General features: G+C 39.9%; 1 protein-coding gene across 1 annotated transcript; it reads right to left on the reverse strand.

Moving 5' to 3' along the window:
* Positions 1-6,485: 6,485 nt before the first annotated feature.
* On the reverse strand, positions 6,486-9,328 carry LOC149840058 (heavy metal-associated isoprenylated plant protein 44-like). Its single transcript, XM_090004331.1, has 2 exons — positions 9,259-9,328; positions 6,486-6,929 (listed from the first exon to the last, which is right to left on the reverse strand). The coding sequence occupies exons 1-2, from the start codon at positions 9,311-9,313 to the stop codon at positions 6,610-6,612; spliced, it is 375 nt and encodes a 124-aa protein (XP_089860457.1). The 5' UTR covers positions 9,314-9,328; the 3' UTR covers positions 6,486-6,609.
* Between the last annotated feature and the right edge of the window lie 14,791 nt (positions 9,329-24,119).

The following is a 24,119-nucleotide window of genomic DNA, read 5'->3' on the forward strand; positions in this document are numbered from 1 at the left end:
TATTTTATTAATAAATATTATAATAGACAAGTTACTATGAATTAAGTTATCATAAATATTGTAATTCTTAATTATTAATTTATATTCTAATCATTACATTGTAGGAGTCATACGAGCAGCAAATGATACAGCGATATGGCGATGACTGCACTCAGCATCCGCCTTTTGATCTTGCAGCATGGGTGACTGCAACCGGTGAACCCAAAAAGGGTCGTGTGTTCGGGTTTGGGAGTAACATGAACACCACACCAGTCGTTGCCTTCTGCAGCCCGGGCTCACAGAGTTCTCATGCCAGCATCAACTCTCAACGTCCTAATGACCCTGCTATGTCTTGGGATGGTGTCTGTCAGCGTCTTGAGGACAAAATGCAGTACTTTTTAAATGAAGTCATTCCCAACATTGTCCGTAATGAGTTGTGCAACTTTTTTCAGGATAGAGGAACTTCGTCTGCATTCAACATGAGCTCCGATGCCTGTCAGGTATAAAGTTTTTTTACTGCCTTATAACACATATGAGCACGATAGAATCACATATAAAGTTTTTTTTACTGCTTTATAACACATATGAGCATAATAGAATCATGTATACAGTTTTTTTATTGCCTTAGAACACATATGAGCATGATAGAATCACGTATGAAGTTTTTTTACTGCCTTATAACACATATGAGCATGATAGAATCACATATAAAGTTTTTTTACTGCCTTAGAACACATATGAGAATGATAGAAACACGTATGAAGTTTTTTATTGCTTTATAACATATATGAGAATGATAGAATCACGTATAAAGTTTTTTACTGCCTTAGAACACATATGAGCATGATAGAATCACATATAAAGTTTTTTTACTGCCTTAGAGCACATATAAGCATGATAGAAACACGTATGAAGTTTTTTTACTGCCTTATAACACATATGAGCACGATAGAATCACATATAAAGTTTTTTTTACTGCTTTATAACACATATAAGCATGATAGAATCATGTATAAAGTTTTTTTACTGCCTTAGAACACATATAAGTATGATAGAATCACATATAAAGTTTTTTTACTGCTTTATAACACATATGAGCATGATAGAATCATGTATAAAGTTTTTTTACTGCCTTAGAACACATATGAGCATGATAGAATCACATATAAAGTTTTTTTACTGCCTTATAACACATATAAGCATGATAGAATCACATATACAGTTTTTTTATTGCCTTAGAGCACATGTGAGCATAGTAGAATCATATATACAGTTTTTTGACTGCCTTAGAACACATATGAGCATGATAGAATCACATATACAGTTTTTTTACTGCTTTATAACACATATGAGCATGATAGAATCATGTATAAAGTTTTTTTGCTGCCTTAGAACGCATATGAGCATGATAGAATCACATATATAGCTTTTTGACTGTCTTAGAACATATATGAGCATGATAGAATCACATATGCAGTTTTTTTACTGCCTTTAAACACATATGAGCACGATAGAATCACATATAACATTTTTTTTACTGCTTTACAACACATATGAGCATGATAGAATCATGTATAAAGTTTTTTTACTGCTTTAGAACATTTATGAGCATGATAGAATCACATATAGAGTATAATTTATTTCAGTATATTTTGTTTATCACTACTAACATTTCTTTTCTCGTGTAGGTTGCTGACGATAATCGACATAGTGGAGTTGAAGGGACAGACCGAGACACTGAACAAGAGGACGCACAAAATCTTGGCGATGATTAGATTTATGTGTTGAATTTGTTCTACCTTCTTTTTGTTTAAAAACTGTAAATGTTGAATTGTAAATAATTAGAACTTGCGAATTTTATAGTGGATCGATTAATTGTTTTAGTTTCCTTTTATATGTATTTTGATGTGTACTTTGTTTTTTATTCACAGAAAATATAAATTGTACAGAAAATATAAATTGTATCACGAGAAATTTTTTCTCGATATTTAATTTTCAAATATTTTTTTAAATTTTTTTTCTTTTTTTGCAATGGATATTGTACAGGAAATATAAATTGTATCACGAGAAATTTTTTCTCGATATTTAATTTTCAAATAATTTTTTTATTTTTTCCTTTTTTTGCGACGGATATCCATCGCTGCAGGAATTGAATTTAGCGACGGCTAGAAATCCATCGCAAAACCAGACCTCCGCAGAGTAACGACGACCTTGCGATAGATTTTGGCATTCGTTAATCCATCGCAAGTTAGCGATGGAAAAGGCGACAGATATATTCTGTCGCTAATTAGCATCGAAAAAATTACGATAGAAGCTATCCGTCGCGAATCCGACGCTAATCCATCGCTAAACTGTTTAGCCATGTATTAGCGACGGATTTCGGTCGTCGCTAATCCACAGATTTCTTGTAGTGTGAGGAGCCAAATCTTCATGTCCAAGAAACTGCCTCGCTTCAACGAGGTCTGTTTTAGTCATCCAACGTGAAGAAACACGTCAGAAAGTTATGAAGATCGAACTGAAGGCTAGCACTCAGACTCACAAAAAAGTTGTTTTTCTAGAGAAAGCACCACCAAGCCTCCCTTTGAACACGGAAGGGGCGAGCACCCATGAGGCCGAGTGAGACCTCGTTGTAGCCATTGCAAAAAACTTGGACACCTTAAAGACAAGTGTTGGGACCTCCATAGGCACCCTGACCAACAGAAGTCACACATGAGTAGCAAGACTCTGAAAATTGGGTCCACCAGGGACGATCTCGCGCAACTCTTAGACCAAATCAATTGATTTAACCTGGCGGCAATTCTTGGAGAACAACAAAAGAAAACGTCAGGTAATATGTTTGCACTTAATACCAAACTTGTTAAATCCAGGTGTGTAATCGACACTGGCGCCACCGATCACATGACAAGCCAACTTGGTCGGTTGACCATCGTTCGATCAACAAATAAAGGCCCTGTTACCATAGCTAACAGATCTCAAGTCCCAGTTCAGAGCATCGGTGACGTCTCCCTTCTCAGTGGCACAAGTTCCTTAGAAGCATTATACATTCCTTCCCTTTGCTCTAGTCTCATGTCTGTTAGCAAAATAATCGAAAGCCATAACTGTGTCGCTATATTTTTTTCTAAGAATGTAATTTTTCAAGATCTGAGTACGAAGAGAGTGATTGGTAGAGGACAAACTGTGAATGGGCTCTATCTCCTCGATACAGAAAGTCACACACATATTGCCCACAATAACAAGGACATTGACAGAAAGTGGCATTCCAGACTAGGACATCCCTCAGACCAGATCCTCAAAAGAGTATTCCCCGACATCCCTACATCCCAAGTCTCTTATGATGCTTGTCAATATTTAATGCAAACTAGAATTCCTTTCTCATTGTCGGAAACTAAAAGTGTTGAAAAATTTTCCCTCATTCACTCTAATGTGTGGGGACCGGCTCCCATCGTGTCATATTCTGGTTTTAAATATTTTATAACCTTCATCGATGACTGCTCACGCGCCACCTGGGTGTATTTGCTCAAACATAAAGATGAAGTTTTTGACACTTATAAGGAATTCAAAAAAAATGGTTGAAACTCAGTTCAATGTCAAAATCAAGACTTTTCGCTCAGACAATGGAATATAATACACCAATGCCAAATTCACTGAACACTTTACTAACCATGGGATCACACACTAAACCAGTTGTGTTGGCACTCCTCAACAAAATGGAGTCGCCGAGCGCAAAAATTGCACCCTCCTAAACATGGCAAGGGCACTCATGTTCCACATGAACGTCCCCAAGACCTATTGGGCGGACGCCATAGCCATCGCTTGCTACATTTCAAATCGACTAGCTAGTCAAGTCATCAACTTCGAGGTCTCCATGGAAAAGATCAGGAAGAAGTGTTTGTCCCTATCTCACTTACGGGTGTTTGGGTGCAAGTGTTTTGTTCACTTACAAGAGCGGAACAGAGATAAACTTGAGAGAAGGGCGACCAAATGCATATTTCTAGGATATTCCTTCCCCAAGAAGGGATACAAATGCTACGACCCCAAAAGTAAGAAAGTTTTCATCTCTCGGGATGTCAACTTTTTTGAAGAGGAGCCCTACTACCAAGACAAGGACCGATCATCATTTGACGATCTGCCACAGGGGGAGCGTATGCTGCAGGACTCCACCCCTGCTCTACCCACTATAGGGGCAGAAGACGCTCCGACCATCGAGGCCATCGACAACACACCCAACATCGAAGAAATTAGAGATTGCACTGGCTCGGACGTTCAGACCTCTACTGAAGATGCCAATGAATACGTTGTTGCACAACGTAGGTCTGGCAGAACTACGAGGCACCCCTGCAGATTCCAAGACTTCTACACCTATGCGGCTTTTGGATCCATTGACCATATCATTGAGAGACATGTGTCATTCGATGGATTCTCGAGCACATATTTGTCATACCTATGCAGCGTCTACTCCAATTAGGAACCATCGATGTTCAATGAAGCCAACACCAAGGAAGTTTGGAGAGCTGCCATGAATGAGGAACTCGATGCCCTGAAAAAGAATCAAACGTGGGAAGTTGTTCCCCTTCCCTCTGGCAAAAAGTTGATGGGTTGCCGATGGACATACAAAATTAAATATCGCAGCGACGGAACCATTGAAGGATACAAGGTAAGCGTCTTGCTTGCCGATTGAGAAAAGCACTGTACGGCCTCAAGCAGTCCTCCCGTGCATGGTTTGCCAAACTTAGTGATGCACTCACGCAATTTGGCTTTTAAAGAAGTTCATTTGAGCACTTCATGTTTAGCAAAAAAGGCAATGTAGAGACCGTCATCATCGTTACAGGGGACGACCCTAAGTTGATCAACGGAGTAAAGGAACATCTTCGTCAAAAATTTGAGATCAAAGACCTGGGAAAACTATGCTACTTTCTCGGCATAGAAGTAGCCAGATCCAACAAGGGGATATTTTTGTGCCAAAGGAAATATGCAATGGACCTCCTCAAGGAAACATGCATGCTTGGAGCTAAACCCACCAGCACACCAATGGAACAAAACCATACGGTCAACAAGGATGAAGAAGACCCCGTACGAAACATCAACAACTTTCAGAGACTAGTGGGACGCTTAATATATCTCACTATCACTAGACCCGACATCACATACGCGGTCAACCTTATTAGCCAATTCATGCACAGTCCAAGGATGCCCCACCTCGACATTGCACATAGGATCCTGAGATACATTAAGGCAAAGAGATCCTCATGAGCAAGCACGGTCACACAGAAATTATCAGATACGCGGACACCGACTGGGTGGGAGATTCAGATTATAGAAGGTCCACATCTGGGTATTGCACATTCGTAGGAGGAAACCTAGTAACATGGAGAAGTAAGAAACAACACGTCGTAGTCAGATCAAGTGCGGAAGTCGAGTACCGAGCTATGGCTTCGGCATCATGCACTTATATGGATTAAAGCCCTCCTTAACGACATAGGATTCCCCCACGACAAGCCTATAGAACTGAGGTGTGATAATCAAACTGCCATTCACATAGGGGCAAACCCAGTTTTTCACGAGCGAACAAAGCATATCGAAATCGATTGCCATTTCGTGAGGAAAAAAATTCAAGCTGGAACAATATGCACCCTGTACGTCAAGAGCAGTCATCAGTGGACCGATATATTCACCAAGGTTGTCGGTGACGATAAACTTCATAGCATTGGAGACAAATTGGGGCTAACTAACATCGAGCTCGACTTGAGGGGGAGTGTTAAAAGTGACATATGTTGCTGCACTTTTGATATTCCCTTATCGCCAACCGCTTTTGCGATACTCTCCCCCGACATTTGCTCGTTCGACCATCTGGCCCTCCTTGGAACACAGTACATTTGGTTCTTTCTCGTCCCTGTTGTACCTATCACCGTTGATAGATTTGCTTTTATTTTCGGCCATACACAGTGTTGTAACTGCATCACTCAAATAATGAAAAGTGTGCATGCTTGTTCTCCCGTGAACGTAGGCAATCGCCGAACCATGTAAAACATCGCTTCCATTATTCTCATTCTTTTTTGCTTCTGTCTTTTTAACAATTTTCATGTATACCATTAGGATCTAAAAAGTTGTAGGCAGCTACCACTTTCTCTCTTTTTTTTCTCTCTCTATATATAAAAAAGTAAAGGGTAGCTGCCTACTCTCTTTTGTTCCTACTGCAACATAGCGCGAGGGAATGGGGAGGTTTTCCGTTTAAATATTGTTTGCAGATCTGACCCTGCAGATACATTCGACATGGTAAATTTCCTAGGAAAAGACACTTGGAGCGTATTTTTTATTAAAAATATGATTTTTTAAATTTTAGCTATTTATGATATTTATAAGAATTTTACACCTTTAAATTTCAAACCTCATAAAACCTACCCGATCCCTATAAAAAAGCACATAAAAATCTCTCTTATAGATAATCAAGCACGTATATATACTTGCACTTACGTATCTATATACCAATTAATAAACAAACCACTCTGTCATGGCCTTCATTAACATGAATTCATTTTATACTTTATACACATTCCCATAAACATTCTTGATTAAGAGAAAGAGAGAGAGAGGTTGGTTGGTGGCATTGTTCCTCCTTGCAGAGGCTGGCGGTCACATGATGGCGCAGGCCTTGACATTGTCGTCAGAGAAGAAGGTGGTGACGCCGTCGTCGGGGCGGTAGGCCGAGCGGGTGCGGCCCTGTCGGTCGCCGTCGTTGTAGCCATGTCGCCAGTAGTTGTATGTCTCCCTGTAGGCCTTGTCGTCGTAGTAGTAGTCCTTGTCGCCGGTGTAGAAGAGGGGCATGTTCGGGTTGGGCCAGAACTCCGCCTTCTTCCCGCTCCGCCGCACCGCCTTCAGCACCTTGTTCCGGTCCACGTACCCTGTCACAGTCACCTTCTCAAGTGCCAGCTCCACCTCCACGCTGTCCACACCTGTACACGTGGGTTTACCTTAGTGGTGAATCTCTTTGACAGTTTGACTAGGATGAAAATGGGTCGGGTCTATGACGTAGGTTTGACCAGATCCAACCCACATTATTATATCTGGATAGTACACGCCAATACTCAGGTTCGAACCAAATGGAGATGAATCGATGGATTTGATTATTTAATTCAAAAAATCATTAAAAAAACTTATAAAATAAGGGATTGCAGACTCGTAAAAACTGACATTAATGATGTTTGTAACACGGGAAAGTGATGAGAGGGTGGTGTATGTTCCCCCTAGAACACGGGGCCGCGTGTTCAGGGGTCCGAATGAGTGCCACGTGGCACTCATTCGGACCCCTGAACACGCGGCACCGTGTTCAGGGGGTAACATACAACCTGCTCGGGAAAGTGATAGGAGATACGTTACATTTTGGTGGCTGTCAGCATGCAGGTCGGGTTTGGTTGGACACCCAATCTGACCCGGGTCTATATTTCCGGATTTGGTAAAAACAAAATGAGACCCTGATTAATTTTTAGCGGGTTTGCGTTTCTTCTTTTAGACCCGGCTCAATTCGGGTCTTGATCTGGTTTTGATTTTCAATCATTGGGTCGGGTAGCCAAGTTACACCAAATCGGGTATCAGACGGGACCAGCATCCAGGTCAAGTATATATATATATATATATATATATATATATATATATATATATATATATATATATATATATATATATATATATATATATATAGAGAGAGAGAGAGAGAGAGAGATGAAAATGGGTGGGTGCTAAACTGCTTGATAAATGGGTTTTCGGGCTTCTTCGGTGCTTTTTATGCAGTTTCGGCCCCATAAATGTGTTGGGCATGGTCGATTTACTAAGAATCCACACCGAGCCTCGAAAATTGACAAAAATTTTGGACCGTTGATTTTTTAAACTTTAAAATAAAAAAAGCCTGAAAAACCCATTTATCACAGGGTTTAGCACCAAATTGATTTAGCACGGAGCCATTACTATATATATATATATATATATATATATATATATATATATATATATATATATATATATACACACACGTCCAAGAGGATTTGAACACATACCCACTTGCATATGCCAACACTCCAAGGCATCCTTCTTTTAGGGTTGGCAATCGGGTCGGGTCGGCGAGTTGGTGGGTCGGGTTGCCGGGTCAGAATACCTCAACATGAACATGACCCGTTTATTAAATGGGTCGGATATGGCAAACACGAACACGACCCATTTATTTAACGGGTAACCCGACATGACACGGTTAACCCATTTAATAAACGGGTCGAGTCGACACAACACGATTACACGACACGGTGACCCGTTTATTAAACGGGTCGACCCGATAACATAGACGCGATAACCGCACAGGCGCACACCACCACTGGAGAGGAGAGGTCTTGGGCTGCGGGTTGACGGGTTTGTGTAAACGGGTTGACCCGACCCGTTAAGAGTTAGGGTTAGATAAGTTAATATATATATATATATAAACGGGTTGTGGGTTGACGGGTTCGTGTAAACAGGTTGACCCGCCCACCTAACCCGTTTATTAAACGAGTTGACGGGTTGGCATACCCCTAATACGAACACGACCCGTTTAATAAACGGGTTAGGCGGGTCGACCCGTTTACGATACGAACCCGTTTAAGCCAAACCCTAACCCGGCTAAGAAGCGGGTTGGCCGGTCGGGTCAGATTTTGTCACCCCTACTTTTTTGACAATGTGAGGAACAAAATTTATTTTTACTTTCTAAACCTATGTTTCGAAATGGACTCGACCAGCTACTGATCCGGTCATTAATAAGTCAATCCGGGTTTGTGATTTTGAAAAAATTTATTTATTCGGATATGTTTTTTTTATTCTTGGACCCGGTTATTAGCTATATGCGTGGGTACCGGTTAAACTTGACCCGCCCATGAACCGACCCATTGACAGTCCTAGTGGCCCAAATACCTTGCTCGGTGCTCAGGCCCAATAACTGAATCCACTATCGCTTGTGTCCTATGTCACAAAACACTGGTACGAACCGATATGTGGCTCGAGTTCGACAAGCACAATTCAAAAGTTTTTCAAGAATAAAACACGGCGACATGGTTTTTTGAATATTTAAATTAATAAAAATCAATTTTTTATGTTTTAATATATATATATATATGTATTTTACTAAAAAAGTTATTAAAACATAATAAATAAATATTTTAAAATTATTAAATTAATGACTTTAGGTCTAATGGTCATCTCATCGTGTCGTGTCACGACACGCCTCCTAAATGGCGTGTCATCGAGACATAGCTTATGTCTTACCTCTTAGTTTCTGTATTGCCTTTCTTACAACTCTCTCGCATCCCATGCAACACATCCTCACCTTGAGCTCTACTGTCTGAAAGCATTCAAAAACAAGCACGAGAGAGAGAGAGAGAGATCATTTTGTTATATGGTAACAAAGAAGGAAAAACAATATCAAAGAAGAAGAAAAGAGCAGCAAAAGGCAGATGAAAGATGAACCTGCAAGGAAAGAGGTCGCCCTTTGGTCATGTTGAAGCTCCAATAACTATATAATTACAATGAGTCGAAGGTAGAAAGCAAAGATGACAATGTGCAATATATATATATATATATATATCACAGTATCCATGTATTTATTTCTAGCTTATATATACCGATTCAAATGCGAACCTTGGGCAACAAGAACACGGTTGCAGAAAGATAGGCCTTTGGGTCATTAACATATTCTTCATCTCTCAAGGCATCTCTTCCTTCCACTTATAATTCTATTTATTTATTCTCTTCATTACTACATGATTGTTTTTGTTCAATATTCCAATACTCCTTTAGAACTTTTGCCGTCCATCGCTTTTCTCTCCAACTAGTTTTTTGTGTTTAGGTATTCCTAAAGTCTACTTTTTTTTAGAGTAAAGTATATAGTACATTGACTCTTGTTCAAGGACGCTATTTGGATTCTATGTCTACCTTGCCAAGCTACAGTGACCAAAATACTCCCTCATTAGTGAGGGGGCAAGTAGGGTATCAATGGGTCGGGTTTGACCCTGACCCGATCCGTACCACACCCTGTAAGGTCAGGGTTTGGTGATAAACAAGGTCTGAATAGCATCTGGGTCGGACCCGAAGGGTCTGATTAATATATGGATCCGAGTGTGGTTTGTGAAATTTCATACCAGACTCAGGACCGGAGTTTCGAGTAAAGATCGGGAAATTTTCAATGTAAAGAAGTTAAAAAATATTATATTACTGGGTATGGTCGGGATCTGGTTCATGGAATCCTTATAGGATCTGGGTATGGTTTCTCTTTTGGGGAGTCTGATTAGACCCGGGTTCGGACTCGGTACCATCATCTCAAATCAGGTATGGATTTGGTTTCACTCAGGTCCGAACCAAACCTGACCCGTTGTCACCCCTAGGGAAAGCCTTTGGGCTATTTCACAAACATAAGAAATATTTCGAAAAGATTGTCATATTTTAAGAAGAGAATATATTGCCAGAAAAATATGATATTTGTCATATATCACCTATTTTCAGGTCATGTTTTTTTATCACCATATTAATAGGATAAATACACTTTCAATCACTGCTGTTAGAATCTAATCGAATGGGTCTGAATCAGGAGGTTCAAAATGGAATCGATCCTTACACCGATTTTCTTGAAAATCGGCTCAATCAGTTTTCTTTCTATTTTAGATTTTTTTATGGTAATCGTATTTATTTAATGGTTATTTTATTGTTTAGGCATCAAATTCATGTTTTAAAATTTGATTGGATACAATAATCATATTATTTTACTTCTTTTTGTATTTTCATATTTTTCCCTATCTGTTAACTTTTAAATATTTTTGAACTTATTTTAAAATAAAAAATTTAAATGGGCTGGTTTGAAACGATTCGTTTCAGTTCTCAATTGGCCAACTTTTTTAATCGTTTTGAAAAATAGTTCGGTTCAAAAGCCAATTCTGACAACATTGCTTTCAATATTTATATTATTTATATTTGCACATATTTTTTATAAAAAAACTTTATAAAATGGTTTATTTTTATATGTTTAATATTTTGGCAAGATTTCTCAAAAAAACATAATTCTTTAGTACAACATAAGATCTTGCCGAATTTTAGGAATTGGTATCTAAAACCTTAGGTTATATATTGCTTTGGGTGTGGGCCAACATACCTACGCAAGGATGGGTTACTTAATCAGGCGAACATCCCCACGGACGGAAAGGCATACCTTACAAAGTGCATGCCCTAAGATATGGATCCAGTCCTTTGACATAGGATGGGTTTCATCCTACATTCAATCATAACCGTTCAATCGATGGCTAGGGTTGGTTCATATTTTCATATGGATATGGACTAATCCTAGCGGTGGAGATGCTTCAGCTGGATGGCTAGGATTGACATAGGATGAAACCCATCTTAAGGAAAAAAAATGATAACTTTTCCAACTATTCCAAAGAAGAAAAAATAATTTGAAAAGAAAGTTTTTTTAAAAGTGTGATTATTTTATGAAGGCAACCATTCACCCATAACACATTGCATCCCATGGGCTGCCACAAGAAGAGTTGTTTTCATCTTCTTGCTTCCACCTGCCACCATTTTCATCTCTCTCTCTCTCTCTCTCTCTCTCTCTCTCTCTCTCTCTCTCTCTCTCTCTCTCTCTCTCTCTCGTGCGCGCACGCGTGCATGCCCCAACCCCCCCCCTAATCGCTCTCTGCAGCCGAAGTTGATATATTGTCAGGCTAGTGGGCAATCTGAGATGCCCTGGCGCCACGCCTTCTTCTCTCCTTAGGTGCAGGTTGACAAACTTTTTTAATAGTTTTGAAAAATAGTTCGGTTCAAAAGCCAATTCTGACAACATTGCATTCAATATTTATATTATTTATATTTGCACATATTTTTTATAAAAATCTTTATAAAATGGTTTATTTTTATATGCTTAATATTTTGGCAAGATTTCTCAAAGAAACATAATTTTTTAGTACAACATAAGATCTTGCCGAATTTTATGAATTGGTATCTAAAACCTTAGGTTATATATTGCTTTGGGTGTGGGCAAACATACCTACGCAAGGATGGGTTACTTAATCAGGCGAACATCCCCACGGACGACGGAAAGGCATACCTTACAAAGTGCATGCCCTAAGATATGGATCCAGTCCTTTGGCATAGGATGGGTTTCATCCTACATTCAATCATAACCGTTCAATCGATGGCTAGGGTTGGTTCATATTTTCATATGGATATGGACTAATCCTAGCGGTGGAGATGCTTCAGCTGGATGGCTAGGATTGACATAGGATGAAACCCATCTTAAGGAAAAAAATGATAACTTTTCCAACTATTCCAAAGAAGAAAAAATAATTTGAAAAGAAAGTTTTCTTAAAAGTGTGATTTTTTTATGAGGGCAACCATTCACCCATAACACATCTCATCCCATGGGCTGCCACAAGAAGAGTTGTTTTCATCTTCTTCCTTCCACCTGCCACCATTTTCAGCTCTCTCTCTCTCTCTCTCTCTCTCTCTCTCTCTCTCTCTCTCTCTCTCTCTCTCTCTCTCTCGAGCGCGCGCGTGCGCACGTGCCCCAACCCCCCCTAATCGCTCTCTGCAGTCAAAGTTGATATCTTGCCAGGCTAGTGGGCAATCTGAGATGCCCCGGTGCCACGCCTCCTTCTCTCCTTGAGTGAAGGTTGACAAACTGCATGAGCCCAAATCATCTTTTCTGGCTTTCAAAATCGGATCTATCTGGGTTCCGATCAGCCAGTCGCCTGCATTGCCCATGTCGTTCACCAGAAAAGCCTTCGCACCGTCAGTGGCGGCACCATCTCCGTCATCTTCTATTTTCGGTGGCCGCTCCAGCTTGCCCGGTGGCCCCCTCGTTTCCCGCTCTTCTCTGTCACCATCATCGTCTTTGGTAGGTGCTCCCAAGGACATTGGAAATCCTCCCTCTGATGATTGCTCTTCTGGCAAGTTGTGTTTCATCCTTTCGTTTCCCCAAGCTCTCGGTTTGCAAGGATTCTCTAAGCCTTTCTCTCCAGGCGCTCCTACCCGAGGTGCTTTGACGGTGCATGGTGATGTTGGTGCTCTTCTCGGAAACCCCTTACTTTGGAATCCGCCCTCCTTCCTTTTTCCATGCAGGTGGCTTCTCGGTTCTCAATCCTTTCAGCCACCAAGAGCCTCTTTGGTTGGCTCTATCGAGGCTTTTGGGAATCCAACCTATGATGATGACACTTCTGCCCAACAGTCTGCCACCATCTTGTTTTCCCATGCTCATGTTTCCAATATCTCTCATGTTAAGGCCGTTGTGCCATTTTCAGTCTGCGCCTCCACTCATGCTTCTGTTTTGCATGATTTTATGACAGCTCTTGGAGACGTGTGTGGCTCTCGTAAGCATCAATTTTTTGCGAACCCGCACTACATCCTTTTTCTATGCAGGTGTTTCGATGGCCTGACAGTTCACGTTATGGTTTTCAATGCCCTATCCTATCGAGTTATCAACTACATGGTGATTCACATACAGACTCCTTTCATCCTATCTCCCGCAGACTCTGTGTGTCGTCACCCTTCTTCGCATCTGATGGTCGGTCACGGTTCGTCTTGGGAACCGGTTACCTTTATCTCTGGAGACTCATCTCTTGTGGGTGCTCTTCCTCCAGTAGGGTAAAGCCTTCTCTATTCTCCGTTGGGTATCAAAGTTGATGAAGTTGCCTGGCTTCTCGCAGTTTCTCTTCCCTCACAACAATTGCTTCATATCTCAGGTGTCATGCTCGTATATGTTGCTGCGATCTCCAACCTTCTCCCTTCCTCTACGACACCCCTATATGGGGTCGTTCTTGAGATGCTGACTCCCTCCTCATTCCCTTTACCTGGTGTCGGGGCGGTGTCCTCCCTGAAGCACCGTTGTTCTGCCCGCCGAGGGCGTCGTTGCAACCCGCACCCCTCGGCCTCCATTGCTGGTGGTTCTCCTCGGCGTTCAGCTAGAGCTCGCATCCCTTAGAGTTTTGCTGACTTCCAGCTATGAAGGCTCTATGCTGGAATATCAAAGGACTGAATTGTCCGGCCAAGCATATGTTCCTGGCAAACTGAATTTACCAAGAAAAGCCAAATCTCATTGTCCTATGCAAAACAAAAATGGAAGCAGTCTCTCGCTCTGTCATTTCTGAAATATGGAGAGGGGTGGACTTCTTATTTAAGCCCACGGTCCACTACGCTGGTGGTATTCTTATTCTCGAAAAGTCTTCTTTAGGCATCTTCCAAGTCGACGATAGTCTGTTCTCTCTTTTGATTGCCATTTCCTTGAATGCGGGGGCCTCTCCCGCGGTGGTCACTATTGTTTATGGCCTCAATCGTCCTCCCCTTCGTCCAGCGTTATAATCCGATTTGAGCAGGATTATCGGTTCTTTTAGGGAGCTGCACTTTCTTATGGGGGACTTTAACTACTTGCTGTCTATTCATGACTCAAATTCTCCCATTTCTCCACCTGCCTTTATGTGGGGTTTACAGGATTTTGTCCAACAGAACAAGCTTTACCCTGTTCCTCCTACCGGCGAGCCTTTCTCGTGGTTGAATAGAAGATTTTGTTTGTGCTACAGGCAGCTTGATCGAGTGCTCCTCTCCCCCGATCTGCTGGAGATCCTCCCCAACATCACTTGCTTCATGCTTCCTCCTTCTATCTCAGACCATAGCCAGGTCGTCACTCATTGGGGGGAAGGCTTTACCTCTGCAAGGTCTTTCGTCTTTGAAAAGTGGTGGCTAAAGGAGTCAGACTTTCTGTGGTCTACCGTTCGTGGAGCAAGCCTTCTACTATAATCAGAGTCATTGTTTCGTGCCATGAGAAGCTTTTTTTCCTGACCCACGACATCAAAGCTTGGTTTCTGAATAATAATATCAGTGAATTCCAGCATATGCAATTCTGAGAACAAGAGTTGTTGACCATTCATCATTCTATGCCTTTCTCATATTCCCTTTTTTATTCAACTCTTCAAAGCTTAAAGGCCAGATCCACTGAGCTTTCTTTACTTCTGCAAACCTGGCGGATCAAGGATGAAATTTGATGGAAACAATGGGCGAGTGTGTATTGGCTTGCGACTAGTGACAACAATACTAGATTCTTTCACTCCTATGCTTTGCACTGCCACAAGAGGAACGTTATTCCCTCTATCTCCATTGAGAGAGTCAGCTACTCCATCAACAATGTCTTACCTGCGGTTTTCCACTATTTTAAGACCCTTTATGCTGTCTAGACATCTGTCGACGACACTATTGGTCCTCTTCTCGTCCAGGCGATTGATCAAGCTCAAGCTAAAGCTATGCAATCTAAGTTTGCTGACGCTAAATACATTTCGGCTATCAACGGTCTTTTATGATGGAAAGCTCTTGGCTACACTTCCATAAAACCTTTGACTCGGTCCATTGGCCTTTCTTATTTCACATGTTAGCCAACTTCAGTATCAGTCACCATTTTTCTTGATGGGTGAGCGAGCTGGTTTTAAATGCTCACTCTATGATTAAGCTTAATGAAGCAAGAGGTAGGCAGTTCAAACTTAAGCGTGGTATTCGGCAAGGTTGTCCTCTCTCCCCTTTGTTATTTAATGCCATTGCCGAGGGTCTCATGATGTTGTTCAAAAGGGTTGCGGATAAAGGCATAATTGATCCCATCGGTATCCAGGAATTTCTCCATCATATTCTCACCTATGCTGATGACATGATCCTTTTGGTCGAGCTTTCGTGCAACAGATGTTGAGATTCAAGCTCATCCTTCATCTTTTCCTTTCTCTTTCGGGTTTATCCCTTAACGATAGTAAATGTTGTTTGTCTATGTTCAATGCCTTCCCTTCATTGCTGGCCGTCGGACAACAGATTTTTAGTTGCACAACTTCGGATTTACTTATTTCCTATCTGGGTCTCCATTTGCAAATAAAGCGCATCCCCTCAGCCACTTGAACTGCCACTATCCAAAAAGTCCAGACCAAAATTTCTTCCTGGCAGGCTTCTTACCTTTTCATCACCGATCGGCTTACTCTTATTAGGCACGTCTTTCCCTCTATCCCGAAATTTTTTGTCCATGATTCTGATGCCCTTTGGTGTAGAGGATAAGTTCTCCCGTTTGATGGCGGATTTCCTTTGGTATGGTTGCCAACCTCGGACTAAGCATCACCTGGTTGGATAGAACTCATTGGTGTTACTAAGGTGTATAGCTGCTCTAGGGATCTTTGCTCCCAGACTAAGGAGTATTGCTCTTGTCGTGAAGCAATGTTGGATGGCGCACCATCCAGGCAATCAGTGTGCTCCTCTGCTCCATGCTAAGTATGGTTCACTTGAGTCGATCCACTAAAGCTGTCGTCTTCACAAGTTTCATATCTCGCACCTGCGTCGCATTTGGCTTAAGACCATGTCTTTCATCCTCATGCAAAATGGTGATTCTGACCCTGACACACAACTTTTGCAATAGGCAATTGCGCCTAGTAGCGCTTTTTGCACCAAAACTCTTTATCGGTCTCTTCTTTCTCCTGGGGTTGACTGGCTTCCTGAGCGCCTTTTATGGGCTAATGGTCCAACTCCCCGCTCTCGGTTCTTAGCTTGGTTAATTTTGCATGATAGGGTCCAGACTGACAGCTTCCTAAAGAAGGTGGGTATTCAGTATCTCAGTAGGTGCATCCTTTGCAAAGCGGCGAAAGAATCCACCTACCATCTCTTTTGGGCTTGCCCAATCTTTGTGGATCTCTTTAAAAGTATGTGGAATCAGCCTGAAGTCATCATGAGACAGGAATCCTTTGCGTTCGACCTTCTGTGGGGCCCGCCGTAGGTTTGCAGTTGCAAGCGGTGGCGACTGATCTGGAGAACTTAGCTTTTTACTTCCTGGTGGGATATGTGGATGACTCGCAACAATGCGATCTTCCGTCAAATTTCAGTTGCCTTCAATAAGCTCGTCCATTGCATCTTGGCTAATGTATATTCAATTTTGTGCATCTCTTCCCATGTTATCCACCCCCTTCAGTCACTCTCTCTTCCTCAAGACCCTAGCTGATCTCTGTGTTCTTCTATTTTCTCTGTTTTGCCTTCGTTCTTTCTGCCCTTTGTTTTGGGTATGTTGTTTGCTCACGGGGTCAACTCTTTGTTGATCCCCTGCTTTAGTAATGTTGATCTCTCTCTCTCTCTGAGGCTCATCCACCGCCCCCATCCCCTCTTATATTTTTTTAATATTTTCCATTCCATTTTTTTCATGCTATAAAAATAAGTGAAAAAAATCCATTTAGAAAAGTTATCATATCAAATTTTCTCATAGGCAATTTTTTTTCCTGTTACAGAAAAAATCAAACCCTTGACAAGATTCAGCAAATGCTTGACCAATCAAAATCAGAAGCAACCCCTATTTATGCTTATTGTGTCTAATATGGAGGCATCCAACAATGACACTGACAGTGCTTGGACATTTTGAAAGTGCACTAGGATCGAGGCAACGAGCACTAGAGGGGGGGTGAATAGTGCTTTTAAAAATTGTTTGCGAAATATTGATGGATTTTGCAAATTGAAAAGCAAACACACAAAGAACACAAGATTTTATCTTGGTTCGGTCTATCCCGACCTACATCCAGTCCCCAAGCAAAACCCGCTTGAGATTTTCACTATCAACCTTGTCAACTACAAGATCACACAGACCAAAACCGGTCCCACTTTCAGTAACAACCCTACTGAAAGCAAACAACTCCTTTACACCAAGGAGTCTTTTTTACAGAAAATAAGTAACAACTTACAATACAACCTATGAGCCTTTCTTTTGAATGCGAATGAGATATAATTGGCTTTTGAGGTTGTTGAAATACTCTACTCACGAATTCACTATCTCTCAAAGAGATTTGAGTGAAAAACTGAAGTGAAAATATCAAGTGAGTGAAAAAACAAATATTTGACTGAATAGGAGTGAAAAGCAATAAGTAAATGATTCAAATCAACTGAATTCTTGTTGTTTTGAGTATAAAATGCACTCATATTTATAGTTGAAGTTTTCCATACGTTGAGGGTATGAAAGGGTGTCAAAACTGTCTATTTTGAACGATCAAAACGTTTGAAAAATGAAAAGACACGCCTTTTTGAAGTTTCAGAAAACGGTAAAATTAGTCGACTGAAACACCAGTTAGTCGACTAATAGTTAATTATTAGTAGACTGACAGTTATTGTCGGTCGACTGATCTGTTAATCGAGCCGTTTGAAAATCTGAACTTTTGAAACTTAGTCGACTAGAGAAAAATTAGTCGACTGATAATATCATCAATAGACTGAAAAACCTTTCAGTCGACTGCTGCTAAAATCTTCTGAAAAACAAACATTCTGTCTGGTCGACTGATAAAAGCATTAGTCGACTGCTGCTAAATTTTTCAGAAAACACATGTTCTGTTCAGTCGACTGATAAAACCATTAGTCGACTGCTGCTAATTTTCCAGAAAACAGACATTTTGTCCAGTCGACTGATAAAACCTTCGGTCGACTAATTTGACAAAAAAGATTTTTTAGAAAATATGGCGCGAAAAGATTAGTTGACTGGTAAGTCTATTGGTCGACTAATAAACATGAAAATTTAATAAAAGAGTTTTCTAAAAAGATTTTCATGAGGGGTTCTTTTAGAAAAGTTTATTAAAAGACTTTTACGGTGAAATGCAACCTAAATATGCACTCTAAGTAAGGCTCTTACAAGAATCTAAGACTTTTAATGAATTAAACATTTGCACACTAGTCTTCAAAGATTCTTTATCGAAATCTTCAATTTCTTCATAGCCTTAGCTGAAATGCAGTTGATTCCACTTGCTCATCATCAAAACCTTGTACTTGAAGTATCACGTATGGCTTCATTGTCGTAACACATTTCTCAATATTCCAGTTTCACTTTTAGCACTTCATATAGATCTTCCGCATTTACAAACATCTATGAACATTTGGACTGTGAATTTTACTCAACACTTTCTTTGTCTTGGATTAAAAAATACTTCTTGTGGTTAACTCTATTAGTTTATAGAAAAGAAATTCGATCATTTTAGTTTTGAAATCCCATGTTAATGGTTTCATGAGTCCTCAATTAAAGAACTAAGGATTAGTTGCAGTTTTTTATTGAATTTGGTTCTCATAAACATTACCTTTTTTTGAAAGGCAAGCTGGGGTTAGGCAGACTCCTATAAGTTATAGAACTATACCATCGGGTTTTTAACCTGCAGCATCCCAATACAAGGTGACACTTGCACTAATTGCTCCTACCGGACAAGCAAAGCCCTTCGTTGGTTCTCACATACATTACCTTACTAGTTTGATACTCTTTCATTCTATCAACGTTCAAAAATGACTTCACAGTTCACACACACACAAACACGCACATGCAAACATCTGTTCCTCTCTTGTTCGGTTGATTAGGTATCACATTTTTTGTTCTTCACCGTTATCATGTACATATCAACGCAGTTTTGATGTTCCCTCTTGGTCAGCTCGACTCCTTTACAATCTCCTATATAATAAAGCTTTTCTCTTTTTCTAAAAAAAAGGACTTGTGAGTAGATCCTTTCATTCATGGGAGAATAAACTTCACTCTATCTCTTCCTCTTCGCCCCCTCCCACGTTCTTTCATTTCTTTCCTCACTATTAGACTCTTAAATTACGTCAAACTATGCTCAAAATATCTTAAACCATACTACACCCATCTTAACCTTTTCCCCTCTTGTTTTCTATTCAAAATTTATTAAAAAACTGTCACAACAAGAAAATACTTTTTTTTACTGGCGTGTCCCCTCTCAGTGCACTAGTGAAAGAGCATTTTCATTAGAGCTATTTTACTTAGCGCTAGTGAAAAAGTGAGTTATATTGGCATTAGCTGAATTGTGTTATCATAATAAACTTTTTCTAGCACACACAAAAAGTGTGCCAATATAAATAATTTTTTTCTGGCACAACAAAGAAGTGCACTAGAAAAAAACAATTTTTTCTAGCATAAAATGTACAACAGTAATTTGGCATTTGAAAAAAATCCTTTTTTACTTTTTGGTGGTCTCTCTCTCTCTCATGCTAAAAATCTCCTCTTTTATCGACACTATTTTGCTTAGCACCAGTAGAAAAGGGTATTTTCTAGCACACATAAAAAGTGCACCAGTAATTCACAATTAAAAAAAAAATCCTTTTCACTCTTTTATGGGCTTAACTGTTTAGTTATACACTGCCGGTCCCAAGCCCGGATAAAGGAGGAGGGTTGCGGTAGGCCTGTGACAGCCAGCATAAAAACTTAGTCATACCCTATGAATATGAACCAATATGAGAATTTCGTTGGGGCGTTCCCTACTGAGCGACGCGCTGTACTCTTTAGGCCCGGAGGCAGTGATAAATGGGCAAGGGTTGCTAGGTCGTCGCCCGGAAGCGACGCGTCACACCGGCGCCCGGGTGTGGTGTCAAATAGGCAAGGGTTCCCTCACTTTGTTGGACGGGTGGGGGTAAAGAAGTTAGTCCAAGACCATAAAATTAGGTTAGCCACTTGGAACATAGGGTCTTTAACTGGTAAGTTGGTAGAGTTAGTAGATGTTATGTATAGGAGAAAGATTGATATTTTATGCCTACAAGAGACCAAATGGGTAGGTGAGAAAGCAAAAGTGATAGAACCTTGGGGATATAAGATTTGGTATACAGGAATAAATAGGAATAGGAATGGCGTAGGGATTGTTATGAGTCATGAGTTTATAGATAATGTAGTTGAGGTCCGTAGGAAGGGTGATAGGATTTTACATATTAAATTAGTATTAGGTATAAATATTATTAATATTATTAGTGTGTATACACCTCAAGTAGGTTTAGATGATTCCATTAAGCATCAATTTTGGGAAGATTTAGATGGAGTAGTACAAGGGATATCTTATGGAGATAGGCTTTTCATCGGCGGTGACCTTAATGGGCATGTAGGCATTAGTAGGGATGGATTTGAGAGTATCCATGGAGGCTATGGTATAGGAGAAAGAAACGAAAGTGGAGAAAGGATTTTAGATTTTGGTTTGTCCTATGATATGATCTTAGCAAACACTTGGTTTAGGAAGAGGGAGTCTCACCTAGTAACATTCAAAAGTGGGGTTAATAAGAGTCAAATAGATTTTTTCCTACTTAGAAAGAGGGATAGGGGTTGTTGCATCGATTGTAAGGTTATACCGGAAGAAAGTGTAGCTACACAACATAGAGTCTTAATTTTAGATCTTAGAATTAGACAATGCCGCAAAAGGGATAGACATAGGTTAGATCCTAGAATTAAGTGGTGGGCACTGAAAGGAGCTAAACAAGGAATGTTTGTAGAGCAGATAGTTAAGGAAGCTGATTGGTGTCTCGAGGAGAATTCAGAGTCAATGTGGAATAAGATAGCGGGTGGCATGAGAAAGGTGGCTAAGGAGGTATTGGGTGAGTCTAAAGGCGGTGCACCACTAGGTAAGGATACATCATGGTGGAACAAGGATGTCAAATTAGCTATTAAGGTTAAAAGAGAGTGTTATAGAAATCTAAGTAAGAGTCGTGATAATGAGAATTTGGAGAAATATATGATAGCAAAAAAGGAAGCTAAAAAAGTAGTTCGAAACGCGAGGGCTAAGGTATATAAGAAGGTTTATGACAAGTTGGATACCAAAGAAGGCGAGAATGATATTTATAGGCTTGCAAAGATGAGAGATAGGAAATCAAGGGATTTGGGTATGGTTAGATGTATCAAAGATGAAACACAAAGGGTTTTAGTCAAAGATGAGGAGATTAAAGAGAGATGGAAAGATTATTTTGATAAACTATTTAATGAAAGTCATGCTCAAGATCTTGGAGACTTCTTCATTCCTTTTCATGAGATAAATCGTGACTTTATGCGCAAGATTCAAAAGAAAGAAATTGCAGAGGCTTTGAAGAAAATGAAATCAAGAAGGGCAGTTGGCCTAGATGGTATACCTATCGAGGCTTGGAAATGCTTGGGAGAGAAAGGTTTAGATTGGTTGACAAATTTTTTTAACAAGATTTGGCAGACAAATAAGATGCCTAATGAGTGGAGGAAGAGTACTTTGGTGCCTCTATATAAGAATAAGGGTGATATACAAGATTGCACAAGCTATCGTGGTATAAAACTCATGAGTCATACTATGAAACTTTGGGAGAGGGTGATTGAGTCTAGGTTGAGGAAGGTTGTCATGATATCAGAGAATCAATTTGGTTTTATGCCTGGAAGATCAACTATGGAAGCTATACATCTTCTTAGACAACTTATGGAGAGAAATAGAGAGAGGAACAAAGATTTGCATATGGTTTTTGTTGATTTGGAGAAGGCATACGATAGAGTACCTAGGGACGTTCTCTGGTGGACAATGATGAAGAAAGGTGTTTCTCTCAAGTACATTAGTATAATTAAAGATATGTATGAAGGAGTAGTAACCAATGTTCGCACTTGTGGAGGGGTGACAACCAACTTTCCTATAACGGTTGGGTTACATCAAGGATCTGCATTAAGCCCATTCCTATTTGCTATAGTGATGGATGAGCTTACGAGATCAATTCAAGAAAATGTGCCATGGTGTATGTTGTTTGCTGATGATATTGTTTTGATTGATGAGTCTAGAGCTGGGGTTAATGCTAAGTTAGAATTATGGAGACAGACATTGGAAGCAAGAGGTTTTAAGTTGAGTAAGAGTAAGACAGAATACATGGAATGTCGGTTTAGTAAGCAACGAAATAGTGATGGGAGTGTAGTGAAGCTTGGTGAGCAAGAAATACCGATGGATGATTGTTTCAAATATTTGGGATCTATCATTCAAAAGTATGGAGAAATCGATGGAGATGTAAATCATAGAATAAAGGCTGGGTGGATGAAATGGAAAAGGGCAACTGGAGTGTTGTGCGATCGTAGAATGCCATTGCGGTTGAAGGGAAAGTTTTATAGGACGACTATTAGGCCCGCTTTACTATATGGTACGGAATGTTGGGCTGCCAAGAGACATCATATTCAAAAAATGAGTGTAGCTGAGATGCGTATGCTGAGATGGATGTGTGGAAATACAATAAAAGATAAGATTCGGAATGAGGAGATACGTAAGAAGGTAGGCGTTTGTTATCATCGCAAAATTTTTCCCCTCCCTTGCGAGAGAGAAATGAATTTCGCGAGTCAAACTCGACCAAAGTTTTGAAAATGGTTTTGAAAATTACTCGCCTCCGTTTTGAAAATTTGCGGGAAAATTCCGTGGAATGGGATCCGCCTGTCGATACGAGGTTCAACCGTTCCTGGCGCCTTTACCAGGGGTAATTGAACCAAGGATCAATTATGTGCTTTAACTCGACTCAAATAGCTAAATTATGCTCTATTTTTCCTAGAATGCACAAAGAATCAGGCTTGTGCTATGGAATTTTGAAAATAATGCAAGTTTGAAAAAAAATATGATGTTTGCTTTGGAAAATTGAAATATGCTGGAAAAATGATTGGAAAAGTACTTGAAATTGGGATTCCTGGGAAAATCATTGAAGTTCATTGAAAATCAGAAATTTGCAATTGGAAAGTGATTTCTCAGGAAAACTTGAACTTTGGAAAATCGATTTTGAAATTTGGAATTGCTTTTCTGAGAAAATGGATTTGAGAATTCTAAGAAAATCTAAGAAATTTATTGGAAAATGACTTTTGAAATGGAAAATGAATTCTCAAGAAAACTGGAAAATATGAGAAAATGAATTTCTGAAAACTTGGGATTTTGAAATTTGAGAATTCGAAAACATAGGAAAATCTTGATTTGAAATTGGGAAATGCTTTGAAATCTCATTTGAAAGTTTGGAATTCTGAGAAAATCCAATCCTGAGAAACTTGGAAATTTTTGGGAAAACTGATTTATCTAAAATTGAAATTAGAAAAATGAATTTGAAAAAAATGCAATTTGAATGATATGAATGAATGAATATGAATTTGAAAAGGGAATTTCAATTGAGGGATTGGAAAATCCTTTTAAAACTTTGAAAAATGCTGTGCATTTTGAAGTTAGCCTAAGAGTGTAGGTTGAATGTGGCTAATATGAAGATCATAAATCTTTGTTTTCTTCGTATTCTGACTATGGCCATAAATACGAATCCCACCGAGTTTATAAACTCCATAAGAGCTTGTGCACGTGCCATTCGTGTAAACCATAGTGAATTTGAAA

This window comes from Nuphar pumila, chromosome 4 (assembly GCF_984573655.1).
Source record: "Nuphar pumila chromosome 4, dmNupPumi1.hap1.1, whole genome shotgun sequence".
NCBI classification, from domain to species: domain Eukaryota; kingdom Viridiplantae; phylum Streptophyta; class Magnoliopsida; order Nymphaeales; family Nymphaeaceae; genus Nuphar; species Nuphar pumila.

What these genes read in the sequence shown, in the direction of transcription:
- LOC149840058 (XM_090004331.1), bottom strand. Translation starts at nt 9,313, where the DNA reads ATGTGTTGCATGGGATGCGAGAGAGTTGTAAGAAAGGCAATACAGAAA. An exon ending in GGCAATACAGAAACTAAGAG is followed by an intron (nt 6,930 to 9,258) that starts GTAAGACATAAG and finishes CCACGTGTACAG; the next exon opens with GTGTGGACAGCGTGGAGGTG.